The sequence below is a fragment of the Cavia porcellus genome, unplaced genomic scaffold (assembly GCF_034190915.1).
Source record: "Cavia porcellus strain 051 isolate PalLab524CR breed Dunkin Hartley unplaced genomic scaffold, mCavPor4.1 scaffold_27, whole genome shotgun sequence".
NCBI lineage: Eukaryota > Metazoa > Chordata > Mammalia > Rodentia > Caviidae > Cavia > Cavia porcellus.
The window spans coordinates 10,229,348-10,254,680 of NW_026947510.1; the positions used below are offsets into that span (position 1 = coordinate 10,229,348).

A 25,333-nucleotide genomic window follows, 5' to 3' on the forward strand; every position below is an offset into this window, starting at 1 on the left:
AATAATTCAACCATAAAGGCATCTTTACATAATGAATGAAAAGTAAAATAGCAAGAATTTTCATTTAACTTACACCACAAATCTCAATCCTCCATTTCACTTTTCTCTTTTAGAGAAAAATATGGCTAAATATTTTTGTACCATATATTTAATTTCCTTAAAGTCTCTGAATCTTCAAGTTGGTGATTACTGGATCACAATAAAAACTGATTGTGTAATTTACTAAAGAAAAACAAGAAAAGTAAACTCCAAATGGTATCGTTATAGCTACTCACAGGTTGTCTGATAGGAAATCTTGAATCCAAAGTCTGTGACGTGTGAATTGGAGAAGAAGTTAAGCAACACTGGGCCAGACACCCCGATGGCGTCCAAGGTCTCATCCCCACACACGGTAGCAACAGGTGTAGAAGAGAGGCTGTCACCTCTGAGGATGTGCAGACCATCACTGTCACAGTTCCCAGTGGTGGCCGAGCGAGCTGTACAGAGTATGGAAGAAGCAGCGTTATGAACAGAAACAACACAGGAAATCAATGCTGTAAACATTAAAATGTTATAATGAGTCTTTCAAGTAATATAAAAATTAAATAAGCATCTAGAGATAATTTAGTGTGTCAACTTTTAGCTTTTTTTCCTGATGAAACAATGTTTATCCCAACAACAGCAAACATAACAATAGTCATGATAGATAGTCCACATTGAAAAAATTCAAAATTTTCTTTATAAGATAATTAATTTAGTGTAATAATTATAAACCAGAGACACCTTGCCTCCTGGGGGATATTTAGTAATATCTGAAGACATTTATTTTGCTGTCCCATGGAAGCCAGAGATGCTGGCTGATAAGTACGCTGCCGTGAATGGAATCATTCTCACAGGCTGAGCGCTCCTGTTGCCAAGAAGCTACTGAACTCCAGCCGTCAATCATATAGCCATAGAGTTCTCTGCTCCCAGAGTGTGTATAAGAGATCACTGGAAACCCCCTCATGTTTTTTGAACAGCCAACATCATTGTTCACCCAAATGACATTAGTTTAAGGCTCTAGTGACTGTAGAACTTCATATTACTGCTCCTATTTTAAAATTATAAAACAATATATAAAACAATATGCCAGCAATTGAAAAGAATTTTACGACTACAACTTCTCTGGTCATTTTTACAAGAGACTGAATACTGGAGCACTTTCACTGCAATCTTTTGTTTCCCAATTTTTATTAACATAAAATAACATACTGCTATGTATTTCTATGTGATCAGTCTTTTGAGACATTTATTAGTGCATATGTCAAATTAAAGATTGCTATGTCCAATCACTTCTTCCATGTTCTATAAGTTCTATATTCTCTATTTACTAAACACAAATATTTGAGGTAATTTCTTATTGTTCATTAAACTTTTAGAGTTTGAGTTACTGGTACTAAGGCAAGATTCTTTTCCAGGTTTACCACCTGGCCTTTTGGAAAGATGTCGCCAATTCACATCTGTACAGCACCTAGGAATTTGACATTATTCCCAATTCTACATTTTTCAACACCCTATAGACAACTTTCTACCCACTGGCGATCACTCTTTATACCTTCTGCTATTTTTGTTGTTCTGTCAGCCCGGTACAACTACAAATCTACTTTCTGTATCTATGGATTTGTCTATTTTGAACATTTAAGAGAAATAAAATTACATAATATGTCAGTTCTTGTGATTGACCTCTTGCTTAACACAATGTTGTCGAGGTTCGTCCATGTGGTAGTATATGTCAATACTTCATTAATTTTTATGGCAGAATAATATTTTATTATGTGGTTATATCTCATTTTTTTTTAAAAAAATCCATTAATCAGATCCAGGTATAGTGCCACATGTCTGTACTTGAGGATTCTGGGAGTCCTCCAGAAGCAGGAGGATCAAAAGTTTGAACCTACTCTGAGCAAATTAGCAACTTAGTGAGACTTTATCAAAACAAAAAAAAAAAAAAAAAAGGAATTGGGATGTAGCTTAGTATGAAAGCTCTGAGTTTAATGCCTGGTACTGAAAAAACATCGGATGACAAGCATTACTGTGTTTTCACTTATTGCATTGGTATGTATTCACTTGGGTATATAACTAGTAGTAGAATGGTTGGTTCACACATTATCTCTAGGTTTAATAAGTTGAGACCCTGCCCATCTTTTCTTGAGTGGCTGTACCATTTTATAATCATACTCACAATGTGTAAGGTTCTGATTTCTCTACATTGTTGTCAACACTTGTTATTGTCTACTTTAAAAATTATAGCGACAATACTGGTTGTGAAATGGTAGCTCATTGTGGCTTTGACATTATTTCCTTGACTGAATATCTTTTTGTGTTTATTATCCATCTGTATATCCAGCCAGCTCCACTTTGCTGCAGGGTAGATGTCATCTTTCTTTCTTTTGAACCTCTGCTTTGAGCGCAGCTACTCTACAGCCAGGAGAGGAGTCAGGCCTAACATCTTTCCTACTGCAATAGCACAGAGTACGAACAAGAGCAGGAACATATTCAGTGACACCATGGAAATGCTAATTCAAGTGGAGTTAAGGCTCGGTCATGCTTAAGCCAGGTTGGGTTTTTTCTATAATTGTGCTATAGAAATTCCTAATCAACGTGGTAGCACTTTATTGTTACTGTAGTCATTGTTGTCACTATTGATAACAGAATCGCACCATTTTATGTTCTGTTCTGCATGACTGACTGCTCCAAGGCAGAACAAGGCCCAGTGCGGGTTAACTAGACGCATTTGAATTGTGAGTAAAGAGGAGGCAGTGGTAGCAGCCAAAGATACCAAACTTAGAAAACATTGTCAGCCGTGTTTCCTGACATATGAAAGAGCAATAAAGAAAAAGGAAGTTATCATGTAGAAAGCAGCAAAAGGGATGATGAAGAGTGTGGTAAAGGGTCCCTGTCTCAGCTCCCCTGTACTAGAAGTTTTATTCTCTTCTTGTTTTTAAACCTTTCTTTGATATGCAATAACCCAGAATCCTTCTAATAATTTCAACTTTATATCTAATCAACCTTAAAGATAATCTACTACTTCTAATTCAGAGGATCTTGACAAACACATTCACCTTTACCATATCTTTTGATTCAGAAGACCCAGGATGCTTCTCTCTACTTCTTGGATCTGAATGCCAGCTTAGACAAAACAGATATTTTTTACCAGAAAATATTTGTGCAGTTTAAATTTTAATTTTAGGAATATATTTGGCTCCTTAACTAAGTTTCTATCCAGCTTTAAGACATTTTGAGGCATAAATTTAACATTCTATTTATTAAATAAGCTTCAAAGAATTCCCTTATTTTGAAAATCCTAGAATAGAAATGTTTCTAATTGGTCACAAATGTGAAAGACTAACTTTTATCACGTAATTAGAAGCAATGTGATACTGGGAAAAGCATGACAAGGAAAAAATTAAGCTCAGATTCATAGTTTGAATACTGCCAAGTTATGTACTTTAATTACCACTCCAAAATTTTTCTTTAAGACATCAAAAGCTCAAATGGAGCTTTAAAAATACAGAGTATATGAGTTTGAAAATAAAAAATACATTGTATTAATTATTTTACAAAAATCTTTATTTAGCAGCCATGTACAAAGTTGTAATACCAAACTCACAGAATGAAGGGAAATATTCCTAATCCTAGGGTGAATTCCTGGACTTGTAATTGCTAAACAGCCTGCTATGCAAGTGCCTTTTAGTTTTAAAGTTGGTTTACAAATTGTAGGCCTAAGGATATAGATTATCACTGAGATACTCAGCTAAGAAAATCACAGAGAAGGGCATGACGCCTAAGGTAAAATGTGTCTTATACTTGATTATTCTTCCAAAAAATTAGCTAAAGGAACTAAGTTTAATTACAGTAAGTTCAAAAATAAATAGAAATGGCATATTGAGACATAATCAGAACTTATTAACTGTTTACAAAAGGTAAGAGATAAGAAGAAAAGTTGTTGGAGAGATGTAGAGAAAGTTGAGAGGGCAAGTGAGGGAATTTGAACTTCTAGGTGGATGACAATAGAATATAAAATTAAACAAATAATTCAAGATAATGTGCTTGTTTTCAAAGCCTGACTCAGTAAAACTGAAAATTGTGACACTTGGAAATATTTAATGAACTAAAACATCCTTGTGTCCTGTCCAATAGTCATTTCTTTCACAGAAGATATTCTTAAAAATTTTATCCACAAGGAAGCAGACACTCACATAATGACAGAACTTGGCAAAATTGTCCAAATCTAAAGATATACCAAGGACTACTAAGAAATAGGTACTATGTAAGAAAATGAGTTATAAATACTGTGTCAGCAGAAGTAATACACACATATCCTTTTAAGAGCTACATATCATATCAGTGCAGTAGATCAAAGAAATCAGCATGATCCTTCCATAAGATAGTAGGTGATAAAGACAGTGGCCACTAGAAAATAACTGAATGTTTTTCCACAATTAAATGAGGAGCCTATTGCACATACAATTGAATACACAGAAATCTCAAGCAGAATACAGTTAAGTACAACTGAGTTAATCTGCTAGGGAGAAACAGGAACTTTGTCAAGATCTAGAAAGTTGTTTAAGAAACAAGATGGATATTAAAGTTGAGTTTAAGATGGTGTTCAATCACGCACAAGAACCTGTTAGGAAGACAAGTTCCCTGAAACTGAACAATATGTTCTGGGACGGCAGCCCAAACTGTAGGACAGGTAGTAACAATCATTGTCGCTTCTATTTTCAATAAATGATTTGATGCATATTTACTGCTGAAACATCTGAGCTGTAAAATAATTGTCCCCACTTGGTTTTTATGACTGCTTCTACTTTTCTAGCACATATTTATTGTTTGAGATGGGTAGGCATTCGACATAAAGTAATGAAATTTAAATTTTATTACACTTTTGTATATTTTACTATAGTACAATGTCTAACTCTGAATTCTATTATGATTCTAAATATTTGAGAAAAAGTAAAAGAAAATTTAGGGTCAAGTAATGTGGCAAATAGCATAAACTTGTAGAATTTAGATTCAGACTATAATTTTTCTTCAGAGTCAATAGGTAGAGGCAGAAGTGGAAAAAAGGACTAAACATAATGGAGAATCATTTGGTTAGGATATTGTGAAACTTACATAAAATCTAGTCTTTTCAGTAAAGTAGGAAAGAGTTTAGGGATGGCAAGTGATTTAAAGGAAAGCACTGAAAGACATCTGCCTGCTGCCTGATTAAGTTCACTCTGCAAAGCATGGAAACTGGTCTTTTCACAGGCAGAATAATTCAGTAGATAGAAGCGCAGGCTAGCACAGTACTAAGCTCCATCCAGTGCAAGGCCAAAGCCTTCCAACAAAGCAGGTTCCTGTGCAGCACAGTCAAAGCAGAAATCTCACAGAAACTAAACTGTTCTATTGAGTGCTCTGCCAATTTTAATAAAATATCAAAAGGAAATATTTCAAAAGAACCACTTCTCAATTTCTAAAATAATTCATTGTGAGATGTGTCCATATTCTGAATTCTTTAAAAACAATTGAGAAAGCAAAGAGAAGAAATGGTAAATTACATCATGTTGCTTTTCCTTAAAATTTAATTAAGGGGACATGTGAAATGAAACAACTGACAAAACTCAATTATTGTGCTATGAGATGAACAAAAAGAAAAATCTAAAGCTACATTTTGTTTCCTTTAGCATTCTATTAAATGTAGTTTGGAAATCAGGACTTCAAGCTAATCAGAGAATTCAAGCAAATATTAGGTAGAACTGCCTAGCTGATGGCTCTGAAAATCTAACCCAACCCTCTTTGGATTTTTTAGACTGTCCCTAGATGATAAAGAACAAAAGCACTTCACCCTTTGGTGGCTCCCACCACATGGGCTGAGTGCTCACAACCAGTCAATGTGTGGCAGAGTCACTCTGGAACTGAGCCACACTGAATTCATGGTTAGCCTAGACACAAGACTTTTTCATTAAAAAATCTCTGGGGGTGGGGGCTGGGAATGTAGCTCAGTGGTACAGCACCTGCCTAGTATGCATGAAGTCCTGAGTTTGGCTCTAGCATTACCAAGTAAACAAACAAAACCCTTGCTATCACTATGATGGATCAATGTTACTATCCAATTTTAATGATAGAAAAATTAAGGTGTATAAAGCACTGGCTTTTCTTGGGTTAACTTCATCTGCTAAGTGCTTTATCTACAAAGTAAAAAATAGGGCCTATAGTTTTCTTAGCAGTTTGAGGGTATCAACCTGGCTACGTGAATCAAAGATCACAAAAATAGAGTTGTAGATTGTTTAATATTTGGGGAAATAAAATAAGTATTTAATAAACATCCAATTCCAAGATAAGCACAAACAGTAACATAAAATGGCTTATATTAGAAATGTAAAAATAATGAGAAAGAGAAATTTAGGCTAACATAAAATAACGTATTTTTATAACACCTTACTTTGTGGTGAATGGAAAGGAGGTCATTGAGCTTCTGCAACCTCCTGATAGGAAAAGTACCAGAGTGTAGTTGCACGATCAGTATATGTGCTTGAACAGTCAAATCTTCCCTAACTAGTTGTCAGTGTTTAGCAGCCATAAATGAAAACACAAGAGAGCTTCCCTGCAGTTTTTAGCCTGGGATAGCCCATGATAGTCTTGCCAGGTCTATCTTTTTTGTGCTAATGGTCCATTAAGACAATAGTTGTACAACCCTCCTGTACACCTCAGTTAGCAGTCACCCTGCTGGCATTCTAGGTCCAGCAAGATTTGAGCAGAGTCTCTCTGAATCAGTTCCTACAGCCTATAATAGCTGGAAAAGCCAATGCTCCTTCAACAAAGCTATGACCTTCTTTGAGAACAATTCTCAGTTGTATCACAAAAGAAGTACACATGAATCCCTCAGGCTCCCTTTAGCAGGGCCTGGGAAAGGTTATTTTTGCTGTTAACTATAAATACTCTCCAGTTTGTTGGTATTCAATAAATGTCACCATTAATGTGGTCAGAAAGAAGAATCTAATTATAAAGTAAACTTGATTAACATTGCCCTTTGTGGGGACTCATCATAATTCAATTAGTCTATAGTTAAGAGTTATCCACTTAGCAGTGGGAAATGTTGAGTACTTGTAACACTGGAAATGTCACAAGACCTTTCTATAAGGATATTATCTTGCCAAAAAAATCAGACTTTTCAATTGGTGTAGATTTGGAAATTGTTACTGATTAGTAGTAATCAATCTGGCATCATTGACTTTTTAACTACTACTTTGTATAGCTAGTCATCTGCTTCATAACAGTGAGGACAAGTTCTGAGAAATGTGACTTCATCCTTCATCAGTGTGCACCTATTCAAACTAAGATGGCTGCAGTACCAACCACCAGATGATACAGTGTGAGACCACTGTCATACGTGTGGTCCATCATTGACCTCCAAATGTCATTGCATGAGGCATGACTCTTGTATGTGTGTTTATAAAATCAAAAGAATATTAGAAAAAAGAAAAAGTAATTTGCACAAGTCATATGATTAGGAAGTGGCTGGCCTGATGTTTAGGAGTCATTCTCAAACTGTATGCCGGCTCCCACAGCACCATATGCCAGGAATTCTGAAGCATGTTGCACCTTTCTACTTAAAAACTAAGCACAGGGGTTACTGTTTCAGGTGGTGTTAGGCTTTACAATGTACATATGCTGCTGGTATCAGTTGTGCTTTTGTGATCTTATAGTGCATTTATTAGTGTATCCTCTTTTGAGTCTGAATGGTATTGGCCTACAACATATTCATCTAATTTAAAGTAAAACAAAAGCAGATGTGAATGTAAAATCTGAGCCATGTGTTTTCCTGTTACTGGAATAACTTTTATCCATAATAAAAATAAAAGAAATGATATAACAAAGAAAATAATAATCATCTATAGATCACACAGTGATAGCAAAGTACTGCTTCACAGCCTTACAGATTTTATTCACATGTGTTACTGTAAATAGAAATTTGATCATCTTATATAAGCCATTTATCTATCCTCATGAACATCTTTTTATGATACTCAGATTTGGTGCCAGCAAATACTAACAGACTATATTTTGCTTCATATTCCATGTTTATAGTCACAGATCAATTTATAATTGGCATTTTCTAGCATGTTCTAAAAATGCAGCCACAGAGTTCTATGAAAAGAGAGTGATGTCATAGAAAAAAGGGAAAAGTATAATTTATCAATTTATGAATATATCAGTTTCACATTTTTAGTTTTATAATCTTTAAATCTCTTGGATACTGAATACTAGAGACTATTTTGTTAAGTGTAATTTTTTCCTCCAAGAGAGACCAACCCAAAAAGAAAGACATCATAAATATGCAGAAATAACTTCACAAAGAGTGCTAGAAGTAGGTAACTTAGAATGTGAGGAATTGAAAATGCTCCTTACAGGGATTTCTTTTTTATGTCTGGGCATCCATTAAACACTAAGTCATGCCTGTGGTTAGACAGAGCCTGGCCCATACCTACAGCCCACTGTTCCATGAGTCAGCTGTCATACTCGAGAGCAGATGTGGTGAACCTTTGGCAAACATGTTATTTGTTTTTCTTTTAAGACAAAAAAAAAGTCAGTATATGAATTGTTTTCTTAATTATAACCTTAGTATCTAAGTTTAATGCAATGTTGGCACTTCATGATAAATAAGTGGGTTTTGGGTTGCAGTTTGGGCACTCATCTCTATAAGGTTCACCATCACTGCCAGGTTTGGAAATGAACCCAAGAGGAAACACCCTTGGCTAAGAACTTCAGCACTGAGCAATCAGGACAGGGAAGATGAAGGTCACAAAAAAAGGGGATGAAAGGAGAATTCATACAAAGTTAACAAAAGAAGAGCATAGATAATAATCTTATTAATTCAATCACTCAATAATTGTTGTGGACCTATGTTGACTCAACAAGACAGTTTCTAAGTCAGGATAGTTTTGAGTATGTGTGTATGTGTGTAGGCATGTATGTGTGCATGTACACATCCATTCACATGTATATGTATAGAGTGTAAGTGCAAATAAATATAAAAACTATGCTAACATGTAACATTTCATACTAATTTTTAAGTAATTTATCTGATGCTTACATCCTTTAATTTTTTATTCTATTTTTTCACTTCTGGATGGAATTGATAAAATAGTACTTGTGTTCTCTAAAAGTTGGGAGGAATTTTATTCACACATGTTAAATCTAGTCTGTGACATATATTTATTTTTTTCTTCAAATGGAGATGATAGACTCTACCTCTATTCATTTGTTATTTTCTTAACAATTATTTGTAATGTATTTAAGAGTAAACTTACTTTCCATTGATAATATCAAAAAACAGATAAATGTTGGTGAGGATGTAGAGAAAGAACCTTTTTATACTGTTAGTAGAAAACTGGCATAACATTATGGAAAATAGTATAGTGGCTCCTCAAAAATTAGAAACAGAACTACCATATAATCAAGCAACTTTGTATCTGAGCATGTATGCTAAAGAAATGAAGTCAGGAAGGCTGAGGATTTAGCTCAGTAGCAGAAGTGCCTGCCTGGCAAATGTGAGGTCTTGAGTTTGATCCCTGGCAAAATAAATAAATAAATAAAGTAAGTCACTATAAAAATATAATATATTCCCACACTTATTGCAGCATTTTTCCTACGAGTCAAGATATGGAATCAGTGTAAGTGTCTGTCAGTGGACAGAAGCTGAAGAAAATACAGTAGAATACTATTCAGCCTTAAAAGTAGGAATCTTGTCATTTGAGACAGCAGGAATGAATCTGACATCATGCACAGAAAGATAAATACTGCATGATCTCACTTCCATGTGAAATCTAAAACAGCTGAACTCATAGATGCACAGAGCTTCTACGGTTACTGAATCCTTGGGGAAGCCAGATGGGAGGATTATTCAAAGAATACAAAACTCCACTTTATTCTGCAAGAAGAATAAATCCAGGAAATCTATTGTATAATACAGTGACTACTGACCATAATTAGCAAGAATGCATTCACTGCTTGAAAATTGCCAAGAAAGTAGATTTTGATGTTCTCACCAACAAAAACTTCAAAGAGTGTGAGTTAACGGACATATTAAGAAACTTGATTCAGTCATTCCACAATGCATCCAGATATCAAAGCATCATGGTGTACACTCGAAAGATACAACTTTTGTTCATTAAAATTAAATAACTTCTTGAAAAAGAGCAAGCTTACCTTCCAAATGGAAAGACACAAAAGTCAAAATAACCATAGATCGATGACTATTCTTTATCATGTAAGTGCAGTTCATGTTGTTGTCATATTTCTTTGGAAAGTTTGGAGAAATAATGTAACCTGAAGAGTCAGTGAAGTTGTGGCCACATCCTATGTGAGAACACAAAAAGCATCATCAGGACATTTATTCTCACATGTAGTATCTATTTAATCAGTAAAGAAAAGATGCCATTCTCAGGCTGGGAAACTTCTACTATTCTCGTTCATTTCATTGGCATGCAGTGGCCATGGAAGTGCCTCCAGGTAACCAGCTAGGAAAGGTGAATCCCCCAGAAAGTGGCTCCCCAAGTTTGCTGACACAACAGGTCTCTGGATAAGAGGTCAAACAGGCAAGCCCATATGTATGGAAATGCTGGCTTCCAATGATCTGCGCTTGATGCCCCCAAATCTGCAGGTTTTTCAAGCCCCCAAGAGATTTTGATATAGGTAGTCAATATGCCCTGAGCCAGAAACAGTGATCATCTAGCTACAGTCACCTAAGCATCTGCCAAATATCTGCATCTCTGGATTCTAGGTGTGTGTTTAGATGTTGGCTGAGAGCACCTAAGTCTTTTTCATCAGTTCCAGTCTCGCTGATATTTGAAGGATGGGTGTCCTTTCCAGATAAGGTGACTCATTCCTGCTCCTCTCAAGTCCCCAGTTCAAGTTACCCCTGTATGGCCATTCATTTTGCCCCAGCACTGATGGTGACACCCACACTTTTGTGGTAACACCTGGGCTTGGTTTTCAGTGCTACTCACGGCTTATGAAGGATGCAGAGAAGCCCTGGGCTGGTGCCTCCTCAGACTGGAAGACCATAGTGAATGCATTTGTTGATATGATGATGGGACTGGGAGCCACATCCCCACATCGTTTGGTCAACAGGCCTTCAATGGTCTTCACAGGTCCTGCCCACACCTAGCAGAGGGCCATAAACAGGAGTTAGTGCCTGTGGTTTTCCCCTATTGATACGTTAATACGCTTAGGTTTTAAAATAATGATCCTCAGATACACATAGCAAAAACATAATAGTAAATAAGACACAAGCCAAAACATTTAAATAGTAAATAAAACACAAGCTAAAATATTAAACAGACTATTTTTAAATAGTCTGTCCCATTTTTACTTCCAAAAGAGATTTTGTTTATTTTTGTTTCACTATTTTTTTTAAAATCAATCACTATTGTATTCTTCTGAACTCCCAGGTGACCTGATCTACATGAGACTGCCTTCCTCATGACACATTTGGCAACATCTAGAGGTATTTTTGATTATTACATTTGATCTGTGGGGTGGTAGTACCTAGTGGGCGGAGGCTGGGTGTATCAACACCCAAGATACTCCCCACTCCCACTCCCACACAAAACTGAGAATTACCTGATCCAAGAAAGTAATTGGATATGGATTAGTCTTGTTGAACTATTCAACATTTTCTTCACATCAAATTATACAAATTGATTCATTTTGAATATATCTTTTTCAAGGATATTCCTCAAGCAGAACAAAAAACATAAAGCCATAATAAGAAATATTTCCATTGGGAAATCAGTCTATAGGAAGAGGTATGAAATAGCACTGATTCCTAGCTCTCATTTAGTATTACTCTTTAAAGCCATGTCATTTCAATTGATTTTCAAACACATGATGTGGGTATGTAGCTATTTGTCATCTCACTGCAGATGAATTATATTTGCCATTTATTAGATATTGTAAGTGTCACTAGAGCTACTGAGAACAAGAGTACACATAATTCTGTATAATGCCTAAGATTGATTAAAATGTCTGGAAAGGGATATTTTACTTAACACCCCCAATTTGACCTAAGGTTTGGTTAAAGCTCTAAGATTTTTTTCCCCTCCTAATCAACTATCTATGGAGACAGTATGCAAAATTTCCTATCTACATTTTATAAAATGATAAACGTGACTTTCTAGGAAATATTTATCTGCACTATTCTGAGAAAGATTACATCACTAACAGATACATATTACTAAACACATAAAGTAAAGGAAGAGCTACAATTTTTAATAAAGTATCTTTTGACCTAAGAATATAAGCTTAGTATAGATAATGCGAAGTGGTAGAGTTATTAAGTATCCAGTGCTTCCTTGTCAGTCTAGAACTCCTGATCCAGGACTCATCAAAACTATGTTGATCTACAGCATGTCACTAAATTGCCATCTGGTCAAAAGTTCTTTGACTGTTGTCAGAGTTTTATATAATTCAGTCTTACTGTTAGTCATATTTTACCACACAAGTTAATTATTTTCTAGAAAACAAATGTTTACTTATATAATTATCAATTCACATGCAGTTGTGAGATAAAATACAGAGAAATCATTATGCATAGTTTTCAGTTTCCTCAACTTTCATAATCAGGTGATTGGCATCTTTCAAAACTATTCATAATCTTGTTGATATATATGCAACCAACCAATTCACCAGTTTCCCAATTTTGCTTGCACTAGTGCTTATGTATTAAATGTTACAGAAAACTGGTTTATTTTTTATTTTTACTTTTTATTTTTTGTTCTGGAGATCAAACTTATGATCTCATTCTTACCAGACAGGTGCTGTGCCAGGGAACTATATCCCTGATCCAGCTTATACATTAAATTGCACACAAGTTGTATACAACAGCATTCAAGGACTGTACAGTTCTAATGCCAAGAGGATACCTAGAGTTACTCTTTTATGACCATGCACAATTTACTCCCACATGCTCATCTCTTTAAGCTCTATTTGCATTTCATCTTTAACCACTGTCATCTTAAATATTATATAAATGCCTTCTTTGAAGACAGTCAACATGATCTGCATACTCTAATGACATTTTTATTTTTGTCTAACCAGTATGCCTTTTATTTATTTTGTTTCCTTCAATGAAATATCTGGAACTTTCAGTATTGCATTAAACAAAAGTGGTGAAAATGAACATTCTACCTTTTACCAAGTTCACAGGGAAAGTGTTCAGTCTTGCACCACTGAGTATGACAGTAACAGGTGGAGTTTTTAATATGCTTTTATCAATTTGAGCAATTCCTATCTATTCCTAATTTTGTGTGTGGGGGTTATAAATCCATGTTTACTTCCGTCAAGTTTTTCTTGCACCAATATATGATTATATGATGTTTGTCTTTAGCATGATAATATGATCCAATACACTGGTTATTTTTCCACTGTTGGATCAATAAGCCCATTTGGAATAAACCCCACTTGCTCATGGTATATCAATCTTTCCATATATTGTTAGATTTATGTTGCAAGAGAAAGTTAAGCATCTGCATGTAAGTTCAACAGATATAGACTCTAACTTTCTTTCTTTTTTTGTAAACTGCTTGTATCTGGTTTTGGTCTCAGAATAATTCTCATTTCACAGAGTAAATTGGGAAGTGTCTATTTTCTGAAAGAAACTAAGGTTGGTATGATTTTTTTGATAGAATTTTTCTAACAAAATCACTTCAGATTTCTTTTTCACATGTTTTTCAGTTACAATTCAATTTCTTTAATACTCATAGGGCTATTTTGATTATTTCATATGGTTGTATTTTGGTAGCTTATGTTTTACAGTGTGTGAAATAGTGGTCTCTGAAAGACATGTCCATATTGTATTCCCTGGATTCTATAGCTATTACCCTATTTGGAAAATGAGTGCATTTGGCTAATTAGGGGCCCTAATATGAGGATTTCAGCATGAATCATCTTGATGGTACTTAAAATACAACAGGAGTTCTCACAAGAGACACAGATGAGACACACAGAGACAGAAAGAGACAATGTGTCCATTGAGGAAGAATGTGACCACTAGCCACAGTGCTTGGAGTCACCAGAAACTAGAAGAGGCAAGAAGCTCTCACAGAATGTTTGGAAGGAATTGACACCATTATTTGGGACTTCAGGTTCCCTGAATTGTTGAAAAAATAAATCCCTGTTGTTTAAAGACATTGAATTTGTGACAGTTGGTTATGCTAGTGGTTTAAAAGAATTGGACCATTTATGCAGAGTTGTTATTTATGAACATAACTTGTTTATAGTATTTTCTAAACATTTTTCCCATAGCTGCAAGGTTTTAGTGTTATCTTTTATTTCATTCCCATTTGATATTGGCGATTGTGTTTTTACCTTTTATACTCATCAATCTTGCTATCAAGTTTTTAAAAGCCATCTTTTTGTTTTCTTGCTTGTTCCTATTTTCAGGATCACTAATTTCTAATTTCTGTTTTCATCTTTATTACTTTTTTTGCTTCTGCTTTGGGTTTATTTTAGTCTAGTTACTTTATATAAAAACTTTATGAATGACTTCAGAATTTTATTTCTCTTTAGTGGCTACATCCTAAAGATTTTGATAGATCTTATTTTCATTTTTTCTCTATTCTGTGTATTTTTGAAGTTTCTTTGACATTTCTTTTTTGATTTGTGGATTATTTGTTTAATATCTATGTATTGACAGATTTGAGGAGTTCATCTCCTTGACAAAGCCTACATGTGAATTTTCAGGCCTTCTCACAGGCAACTACAAGTTTTACTTGGCTGGCCTAGCTTGGGTCCTCCTTAGACAGGACTTGATGACAACCAGTACTCCGCAGTCTCTGAAGCAGGTGCAGTCAGGACTCTGGCCCCCATGGCGGTACCTTTTCACATACATCTGCAGCTCTAACTTGGGTACCTTCATTTGTAGGTCTCCTTTCCTGAGGTCTCCAGCTGAAGACTCTCCAGGCACATTTGCAAGACCTCTTTATCAGAAGGATAAGAAAACCTAAAGACATTCTTATCCATTCTGAATCAGTATTTAGAACGTTTTTATTTTTGTTTGAGGCTCACTGAGCATGAGAGAATCTCTCTATGATGGAGACCACTACGAAGCGGCTATGGGTAGGATTTAAAATTAATCAATTGAGTTTCTATGTTTACTTGAGAGTCTGTCCCAGGCCTAAGTCCTTTGTCTAGAGATGCGTAGTAGATTGACAGTAAGTGAACATCAGTGAATCACTGTCTGAGGCCTGTAGTGGCCTGTGATGCCAGAGACACCTCATAGAACAAGATAAAGCTGAAGACACCTGGCTCCAACCCCAATTACCTAGAGACGGCAGCTTCAGGTGTTTCACTCCAGCTGTCTCAGTCCAGCCATGAATGTTAAATTAGCATAATTTAATACCTGGAGAAGTCTTTGAAATGACTTCTAAGGTCCTACTCAGTTCCCCCGCTTTTCTCACTGTCCTCTCCCTTTGTTTGAAAACCAAATAAATACGGGCCACCCAGAGAAGTTCTTTGTCTTAGCTCTCAGAATCTTAAATTGTTCTAGAGGGTTTTGATTCTCCCAGAGCCCTAAATTCATACACTTGTCTCATTTATTTAAATCTTCACTGTCCACTGATTTGGGAGGTTGTGGCCCTGATCAGTCTGTGATCCCTCTACACCAATGTTCTTGATCTTTATCAGGTGTTGTTCCATGAAGAAGAATATGTTTGGCTGAGAGAGCACTTTTACCTATTTAGTCTCTTCCTTATACCACTGCAATAAGTGATTAAAGATTTACCTGTAACCTTTGCTTTGGGTGGTCACTTCTCTCCAGATCAGCTCAACCTTTGGCAAGATTTTATTTCTTATTGCTGTTCCCCTTGATTTAGATACAGTCAAAGAGAACACTCTGCATTCAATTCTTTAACTTGTTGAGATGTTTTGATATCTCCATATATGGTCTACCTTGGTATGTTCCAAGGATACCTAAAAATGTGTGTATTCTTTTGTCATTGTACAGTTTTTTTCTGTGTATGACAATTACATACTACTGGTTGATGGTTTTATAGAGTTCCACATCCTTGATAATTATCTTCTACCTGTTCTATAAATTACTAACTGTTGAAGTTCTCAACTATAATTGAAGATTTATCTATTTCTCTTTACAGCTCTATCAATTATTGCTTCATGTATTTTGTAGCTCTGATGTTGGATGCATAAATATTTAGAATCATTCTGTCATCCTGGCGGAATAATCTTTTTATTATTATGTAAGATCTCTTTTTACATAGTAATCATTTTCCATACTCTGAATTCTACTTTATCAGATAGTATTATGGTCATTCTTGCTTTTTTAAAATATTTAAATATTTGCATAATCTATCATTTTTGATCCTTTAACTATCAATTTACCCATATGTTTGAATTTGAAATGATTTTATTATCATGTTTTGTGTCCAATAATCACTATATTTTGATTGGTGTAACTAAACAATTTAAAATTAAACTGTTGATATGTATTTGTGCTATGTCTGCCATTTTATTATTTATTTTCTGTGTACTGCTATTGCTTCTTGTCTCTCATTTGTCTTTTTTGAACTTGGAAATGCCATTTTGAATTAATTATAGTGGTTTTGGGTTTATCTCTCTATATAATTATGGCAGTTGTCATTGTTCTGGGTATGAATATACATACACATGTGATTATAACCATATACACTGGACCACCTTGAATAAAGTACAGAAGTTTAAGGTCCATTTAGGTCCTTTTACCTTACTGATTTATTTATTTGCTTGAGCATCAGAGGGTACTATATTTTTTTGTTTTAGTTATTAAATATTACTCAAACACTACAAAGACAGTTCCATTGTGTGCATGCATTTATGCTCTTTATATGTTCCTTTGTCCCTTCTGGATGTTACAAGATCACTTGTATCATTTCATTTTTTTTTTTTTAAGTTTCCATTAGGGCTGGGGATTCAGCTCAGCAGCACAAGCGCCTGCCTGGCAAGCATGAGATTGTAAATTCGATCTCCAGTACCAAAAAAAAAAAAAAAAAAAAAAAAAAAGTTTCCATTAGACAATTGGAACAACATCTACCTAATTTCCCTTTAAATGGTAATATTTTGTTTTTACCTTATTTCTAAAGGATAATTTTCCAGATATAAAATTTTTGATTGAACCTTCTTCTCTTGTGTGCCTTGTTTCTTTGGCTACTCTTTTAATTGCATCCTCTTCTCTCCTTGTGAGACTGTAATAATATGAATGTTGAACCTTTCATTATGGTTCTTGGGTCCTAAGACTGCTAGTATTTCTGTAGTCTAGTTTGTCTTGATTTGACAGAGGGGCTGAATTCTATTGCCCATCCTCAAGTTCACTGATTCTATTTTCTCTCATCTGAGTTTATCCAGTGAGTTATTTACTTATATTATATTTTTCAGTGCTATAATTCCCATTTAGTCTTTCATTGTAACTACTATTTTTTATTGATATTTTGTATTTTTTGTTTCCTTAAAACCTGTCAGTGAAAGTTGGAGTGAGTTATCTGTGATGGCCTTACTCAATTGTGTTTTTCTCAGTTAAATTGTGATGGTCTTTGTTCCTGTTACGATGGGTTCTTTTTATTTTTTATCTTTTATGTTCTTATTTATTATCTTTTATATTCTCCTGGATACTTTGTTTATTATGTTAGGAGACTCTGGATTCTATTTAAATATTTTCTTTAGTAGGCAGTCATCCCATTTAGGTTTTGTATGTGATCTTGCATTCTTTTTGAGGTTGTGATTCCATTGATTATTTTTTAGAATCTTTGTGGCTTAATTTTGAACTGCTTGGTTTGTATGGTTACTATGGGGTTACTCCTGGCCACTCCAATTGCTTTGGATAGGGAAAAAGCATCTCTGGCTCCTGAGGACCAAAAGGCTTCTTGGACTTTTGTCTGTTCTGCCCACGTATCTCTGCGTGAAAGACAGTCTTGGTTCAAAGGTAAAAAGAGGCTTCCCACCCAAGGCTGCTTGCTGCTGTGTTCTTCTTACCCACGTTAATGCCTTGTGGCAGAAGTGTGTTCTCAGGTCCAGTGGGAGGAAAAGAGAACTTCCCTACCACTTACTCTTGGCAAGGTTTACAAACGATCTCATGTAGCACGGGCTTGTGTGGTCAGAGTCCTCTATTCTATTAGTGGGGGAATGAGCCCAAGTTATTTTCAGTTTCAATTTTTACAACTGGAGAAATGAATAGACTTAGTTAAATCTGTACACTTGATATTGACTCATTACTGAGAAGACAGTTCACTTATTTTACGGGAAAAGCAATTAGTAAAAGTATATATTAAATGTTTTACTATGTGCATGTTTTATATAAGTATTGGATTTTCATTTAAATAGGAAGCATGAATCAATAAGATATAAAACATAATTTGAGAGCTCATATGAAATAACATTAACAAAAAAGCCATTTCTGCTCACTAGATGATTTTATATTCCAAGTGCTGAGCACTATTATGATATGATATCATCTTACTTCTAATGCTTAAAACAGCCTATTAAAATAGAAAGCATTCTACTCGTCTTACAGTTGAGTAGTAGGAAATTCAAGTGTTTAATTTGCTCACAAAAGAACATGCATGTGTTAGCTATGAAAGAGAATGGAGTCCTGACCCCCATGACCTTAGGGTCAGTGTTCTTCCCACTAAAAGGCATAGTCACTCAGAGATATATAAAATGGAGAGGAGCACGGATGGCATGAATTTATAATGCTACCATCATTGCTGTGTCAGTGGGATGTGAAAGTGCCCTATGAGTAGGATCTGTAACTTTAGAGAAAGAAGGCCTTGCCGACTCCCCATTGCATTCATTTTTATAAAGGTGTCTCACGCTCTTTTCAGCTTATGGGCTTTCAAAGCTCAAGGTGAAGATTGCATTAACTACTTTTCCAATTTTCTGTACTTCTTACAGGACACATTAAAGCTGGCCTGTGAGGCCACTGTGTTCTCGTGCATGGTGGCCTTCCCTCACACTCCAAGGTGTACTTCTTTTCCTACTTTTACTTGGCTCAAACTTAGTCTGCAGATCCTGTTTTCTCCCTACCTTTAATAAAACTTTGCAAAAGAAAAAAAAAGAAGCTTGCTTGTGAGGGTACCTCATACTGTAAAGGCATTCCCATCTACAGAAAAAGAAGGGAGGAAAGAAGAAAAGAAAAAAGGGTGAAATCAGAAAGCCTGCTCTCCTTTTTTTTTTTTTAACAGAAAGAAAGTACAATTAATGCTCATGAGAATTCAATAGGGCCAGACAAAAATATCCTCCACTGAGTTACTATTTCTAGCCATTAGCAGATGAAAAGCTACAGTGCAGCATACGTATTGTGCTTCACATTTTAACTTCTATTCACTGAGGCTTCTCACTTTGCATCCAAGAAATGTGAGCAGCATTTCTTCCATTGAGGGATGGCTGAGTCATTTGTAGCCTAAACGTTTATGTTCACAGAACTAGTTTGGCTCCAGTTAAATAAATAAGTGCACTAACCATCACAAAGCTGTTCTGACACTGTCCATTGGCACTGGGGATTCGGAAGTTGCTGTCAAAGCTGAGCTCCAAGTGTTTACTTGCGTGAGTTATGACTGTCCAGGAACATCTGCTATTTTCAGGGAAATTCTGTGGCCAGTGAGGCGTTTTGATTGTACCATTATCTGAATGAAATGTTCCACCACAACCTGAAAAATTTTCATGGAAAAAGTCATTACTCTGCAAAGAAAACAACAATTCTGGAAATTTAAGACTGCTAGAGAGAAACATTTCTAAATGTGAGCTCTAAGTTCATCATCCCTTACCCATGATTCATCTTTGGAGTCAGTTCACAGCAAGAACTCTCAATAAATATAAAACACATTGAATCAAGAGGAGACTTCAGCTGTTCCTATTGTGTTACACCTATGCTGAATTCCTCACCTGAAGGAGGACAGATCTCTATACTGTCTTCAGACAATGGCAATATTTCTTCCTTCCCTTGAGGTTGTATAGTTTGTATAGCAAGGCAATACAAGTTTGGTATTTTATTATCACTAATGCATAAAAATATGATTCTATATTCATTTATAATTTTACTCTAACACACTGAAATGTCAAAAGTAATTTTGTATTGAGGAAAGCTTCTCCCACTAAGTGATCTTAGTCATCTGTACTGAAATTGATTGATGGATAAATCATGGAAGGAAAATAAATAACAGGGATTTAAAGAAAGAAAAATCTATAATCATTTTCATACTATTAAAATGACAAATAAAATATGAATTCAGCAAAAAAAAAAAATAGGAGGTTAAATGAAAGGGCACTCCTTACCTCTTTGGATTTTATTTACCTCTTCGAAAACTATTTGTTCATTTAAAACTCACTTATGACTTCAACAATAGCCAGAGTGTTAAGCAAAGTTTGGACTAATTCTACAAAGATCTCCATAATAAATTTTACTCTATGAGAAGGAACTGTCCTATGTGTCCTTTGTGAAATTATAATTTATTGAAATTCTAAATAAAGTATCTGATACAAGTTTTTATATTATGAGAATTTTCAAAAGGTTTATATTTTATAGACATGAAACCTACTCAAATCTGTTACATTATCTTCTTTGTTCAAGGTCTAATATATAAACTGCAACTCTTTTTTGTTTTTTATTGGTACCGGGGATTGAACTCACGACCATGCACTTGCAAGGCAGGCACTTATGCTGCTGAGCTAAATCCCCAGTCCCTATAAACTATATGTCTTTATGATACAGACTACTTAGTTTCCTGCATTTACTGTCCTAAGCATTCTGCTTTTAAACTCTGAATATTTTAAATGGCTTGTGATTCTAACATCTATTCCTATTACTTGAGATTTCCTGGTTGCTCCTACTTTTTGTCCATGAAGTCTGTATCATGAAGTGTTTAGATAAAAATTTCTAAGCTCATCTGCCTTTTATTAAAATCTTGGTTATCAGCTATATATTTTAGGCAAATTATCTACCTAATCCTCATTTTTTGTCCATGCAAAATACAGCAGATAGATATTTATACTGTTATCTTTCTACAGTTGCTACATGAAATGATATGTGTAGATAGCATTAAATCCAACAGAACAGGTACCAAATGTGTATGGTTGGCCTTCTATATTAACAGTTCTATATCTAGAGTCAACCAAGAGCAGATCATAGATATTTTTAAAAAATCCGTATGCACTGAAGAGGAACAGAGTATTTTTTCTTGTCTTTATTCACTAAACAACACAGTGTAACTATTTAGATAGCATCTACATGGTACTAGGCATTATAAATAACCAAGACATGATCTAATACATATGGAAGAATGCCTATGGGTTATGTGCAAATATTATGCTATTTTATAGAAGGAATTGGAGCATCTTCAGATTTTTGTGTCTGTTGGAGTTCTAGAACTAATTCCCTTCATAAGCCAAGCAATTACATTTTTAAAATTAGATATAAAACTATCTCATGGAAAAGTACAAGTTCAGAGAAAGCCTTATTTACCTAAAGTTTCAGTGCTCCATGTAGCATAAAATCCGCCATGTTGTATTGAGCTGTCTGAGTTAAAAATCACGGTGAGCTGGTTGGAACCAGATTGTATTGTCCTGGGGTTGGAAGTTCCACAGTACTGTCCTAAAATGGGTGATTCAGGGGAGCCGCCATTCCTGACAGTGACCGAGTCCCAGGCACAGGATGCATGGGTTTCAATGTCAAAGTTACTAAATGTAAGCTGCCAAAGGAAAAAAAAAATACTGAGACACTCTGAGCTGCAAATGCATTCATCTACCTTAAGGGAGATAAATCCTTACAAATATTTTTATTCTGTATTAATTCATATAATTTTGTGTTCCTATCTCTTAATTTCTTCTTCTTGATTCTTTTTCCTTGTTAACCTCTCTTTTGAATATCTAGAAAGGGTCTTTTTCTCCAGGTAGTGGCATCATTCAGGGGACTCCAGAAGTCTCCTGGTCTAGAATGCAACTCAAATGAAAGACATGAATACACTTCTCTCCTGGATACAGACTGATCTTCTATGTACAAGTTCTCCTAAACTTGCAAATGACAGCATTTTTTAGTAATCATGGACTCAAAGATATCAAATGAGATACCTAGCCAAGAGAATTTTAGGGAGAAACAATAATTAGATTGCAGAAGCAAAGCCTGCTCAAGTCCCTTGCTTACTAAGCAGATTCTGACTGCATGACAATCTATACCCACGCTCAGAACTCACAATGATGGTGTGTCCTACTGGGGCTTCCAGCAGCCATGAGCAGTGAGTTGAGCTACTGTAAAATCCAGGATAGTTGGGGCTGGTGATCACTCCAGCCTCTCCCATTTGGATTCCACCACAACCTAAAACCCACACAAAGGCACAGTTGTATTTAGAGTTATCATACTTTATGATAAAATACAATGGATGAATAAAATAAAAGCAAAATGAGGTGTAATAATATAAACAAAAGAATCTCATATAATGTTAACTGAACAGAATCACAAAATGATATGATCTCAAGTTAAGACAGAAGGAGAAGAAGATAATCTAGATTATAAATAGATATATTGTATAACTTAAAGTAAATGCACTAGAAACAAAGTAAATAACATTGCCTTTGTTAAAAAAAACTGGGCCAATGAAAATAAAGAAGTTTGAAGAAATGATTAGTCCCATAATTAAATACTTTATTATTTGATAATAGGTGCATAGTGAAGCATTAAATTATACATAAACATGTAAGTTGAAAAGATGATATATTTATAAAGCTAGGATGACCTTATGAGCAAAACACATAACATGGCTTCTTGAAGCCTAAGTCTTTTCTTTCAGTCTGACAAAACTAAACTGGAAAGATGGTTAAGTAAATAAAATCCTTACCCCTTTAATAAACCATTTGGTTATAACACAAAGAAATGTTGGATAAAACTGTAAACAAAACATATTTTGATTCAGAGTTGAACTCAATGGGAAAAAAAAAACAAAACAAAACAGGACTCTCCAAAATCTGTCAGCAGTAGCGCTGAAATGTAGCAGTGCAATCCCAAAAAGAAAGTGTGACAGTCTGGGAAAATAAAGAACCAAGATATGTGCGCTGGGGCTGGGGCCTGAGATTCTGGTGGCTATGAAGGAAGACAGGCTGTGACCTTGGACTTCCAGAAAAGGAAGGGCTGGAATTGAGCCTTTTATATAAAGTTGAGAAGCTAAAAGGATAATAGCCTTATTATGTAAAAATCTCTGATAACCAATGGAATCAGCAAGGAGTAGCTATACATCTTGGGCTGAATTTTCAGTTATAAACTCTGAATGTCACAGATAAAAAATTAATATGAAATGTTAGCAAATAACATGCAGTAATAAGTGTAAAATATGTCATCACCAAACACAATTTATTTTGGTAGTGTAAGAATAGTTTAATAAAAGAAAAAACATTTCTAAAATATAAAAAACGAAAAATAGGATCATCTCAACAGATAGAGAAAAATATTTGATAAATCTTTTTCTAAAAATTCCTATTTTTTTTACTTTGTCCTTAAAAAAATAAAATGACTCTCTTTAATCTGAATAAAAGGATATTTGAAATCTAAGACCAACCAATATGCTGAACAATAAAATCTCATATACATTCACGTTAAGGTCACCATCTTTTCTGTTCAATATTATAACAGTTACCCTAACCAATGGAATAAGGCAAGGAAAAGAAGTATTTAAGGCCTGAAAAATAACAGACCTTTCATTTGCAGGACACATGATTTTTTACATTGAAAAATCAAGAATTGAACACAATGTATTAAAACCAGCAAGAGTGTAACAAGACCTCTAAAATAAAGGCAAATGTATAAAAATTATAAAATTTCTAGCTAGCAACAATAAACTACTAAATGTAATTTAGAAAAATTTCATTGACATTATTTTCAAAAATTAATTACTACCTAGAAACAAACGTCATAAAATATTTGTTATATTTTTATGGAAAAGATTATGAAAGTTTAACTATGATTTCATTGCCAGAGAATGAGATATTAAACAGTCTTACCTGTAAATAAATACTGTGCATGGAATCCTTTGTGTTCCTCACGTTCGTTCGTGACAAAGTGTATCCACACCTGAGGATACGGTATTACCAGTGGTACTGTAGGCTGTGTAGGGCCACAAAATCTCCCCAACAGAGGCCCTTCAGAATCACCTGATAAAATAACACACCAAGTGCTTTTTATTTATATAGCTTTTGAAAATATATTTAATGAAGTCAATAAAAAGCATTGCACAAAGTCACAAAGTTTCTCTGTCTTTGTTAACTGCAACAGAAGAGGTTCCTCTGATACAGTAAACTAAAAACCAAAACAAACAAAAAGCCCCAGATGTTTGTTACTACTTGTGTTAATTCATTCCGATTTGTGTTTTGATAAGTACTTTAGCGTAGTTAAACAGAGATACAACTAATTTTAAAAACCCTTTTGAGTATACCTTTTTAAGGGAGTAACATGTAATATCAATGGTGATAAAATATATCCACAGGATAAAGGTGGTAATTGCCTAAACCTTTAAGAATGTTCTCACTGTATTCAATCAGTGAAAACGAAGAGAATATTCCATACTCAAGCCAAGAACTGTCAAGATTTGAGCTGAATGTGTTTTATGAAGATTACTTTTCACAGAAATTTGATTAATGTTTATGGAGCACCTAGAAAACTCACATCCATCTGCTATTTATTCTGTCAGATGAACATCACTGATCTTATAAATCAATGAAATATAGTATTTTAACTGCTTCTAAATGTGAAGCAATAAAGAATGAATGGCATTTGACTGACTGAACTTTATATTCAGCTATTTTGCTTGATTCTATAGTTTTCAGCAGGAAGAAGCAGTGAAGCTTATCAGATTTTCATAGAGAACATTATTAAACTACAAATTTAATTTCCCTCATAAGACCTTTCTGGACTCAACAACCTCAGAGAGTTAGGATGATTTCTCTTGTTGAATCCCGTGATCCGTGAACATAGACTGTCTCACATTCTCCTACTACTGATTTCTATAATTGTCTAAGAACATCCCCACCAACTAAATAACTTTTGCTGCTTCTACATTTTTTTTCTCTAAATTTTTGGATGAGGTAGAACTCAGTAAATCTTTGATAGCACGGATTATCTACAATATTATTGTCCTATATCCTTGCATATATATTTATTAGGAAACAATGTTGACATAGGGTCAAATTGTAAACACAGACCCACCTCACTGAAACTCAGTGCTTTTGTTTTCCTCAGCTGGGCACAAAAGGAATTAAGGTTTTGTTTCAGCTGTTCTTTTGGATCTTATGTAACTATATAGTG

At 34.8% G+C, this 25,333-nt stretch overlaps 1 protein-coding gene across 2 annotated transcripts in view; it reads right to left on the reverse strand.

Annotated features, from left to right (window-relative positions):
* Cubn (cubilin) overlaps positions 1-25,333 on the reverse strand; it is a 254,814-nt gene that overhangs the window by 36,910 nt on the left and 192,571 nt on the right. For both annotated transcript variants that reach the window (XM_063237874.1, XM_063237875.1), the window contains 7 exons: positions 24,034-24,183; positions 22,236-22,357; positions 21,509-21,734; positions 19,510-19,697; positions 11,013-11,169; positions 10,213-10,362; positions 276-476 (listed from right to left, as the gene is read on the reverse strand). In XM_063237874.1, the coding sequence (XP_063093944.1) occupies positions 276-476; positions 10,213-10,362; positions 11,013-11,169; positions 19,510-19,697; positions 21,509-21,734; positions 22,236-22,357; positions 24,034-24,183 (1,194 nt within the window). The remainder of the gene's footprint in view (positions 1-275; positions 477-10,212; positions 10,363-11,012; positions 11,170-19,509; positions 19,698-21,508; positions 21,735-22,235; positions 22,358-24,033; positions 24,184-25,333) is intronic.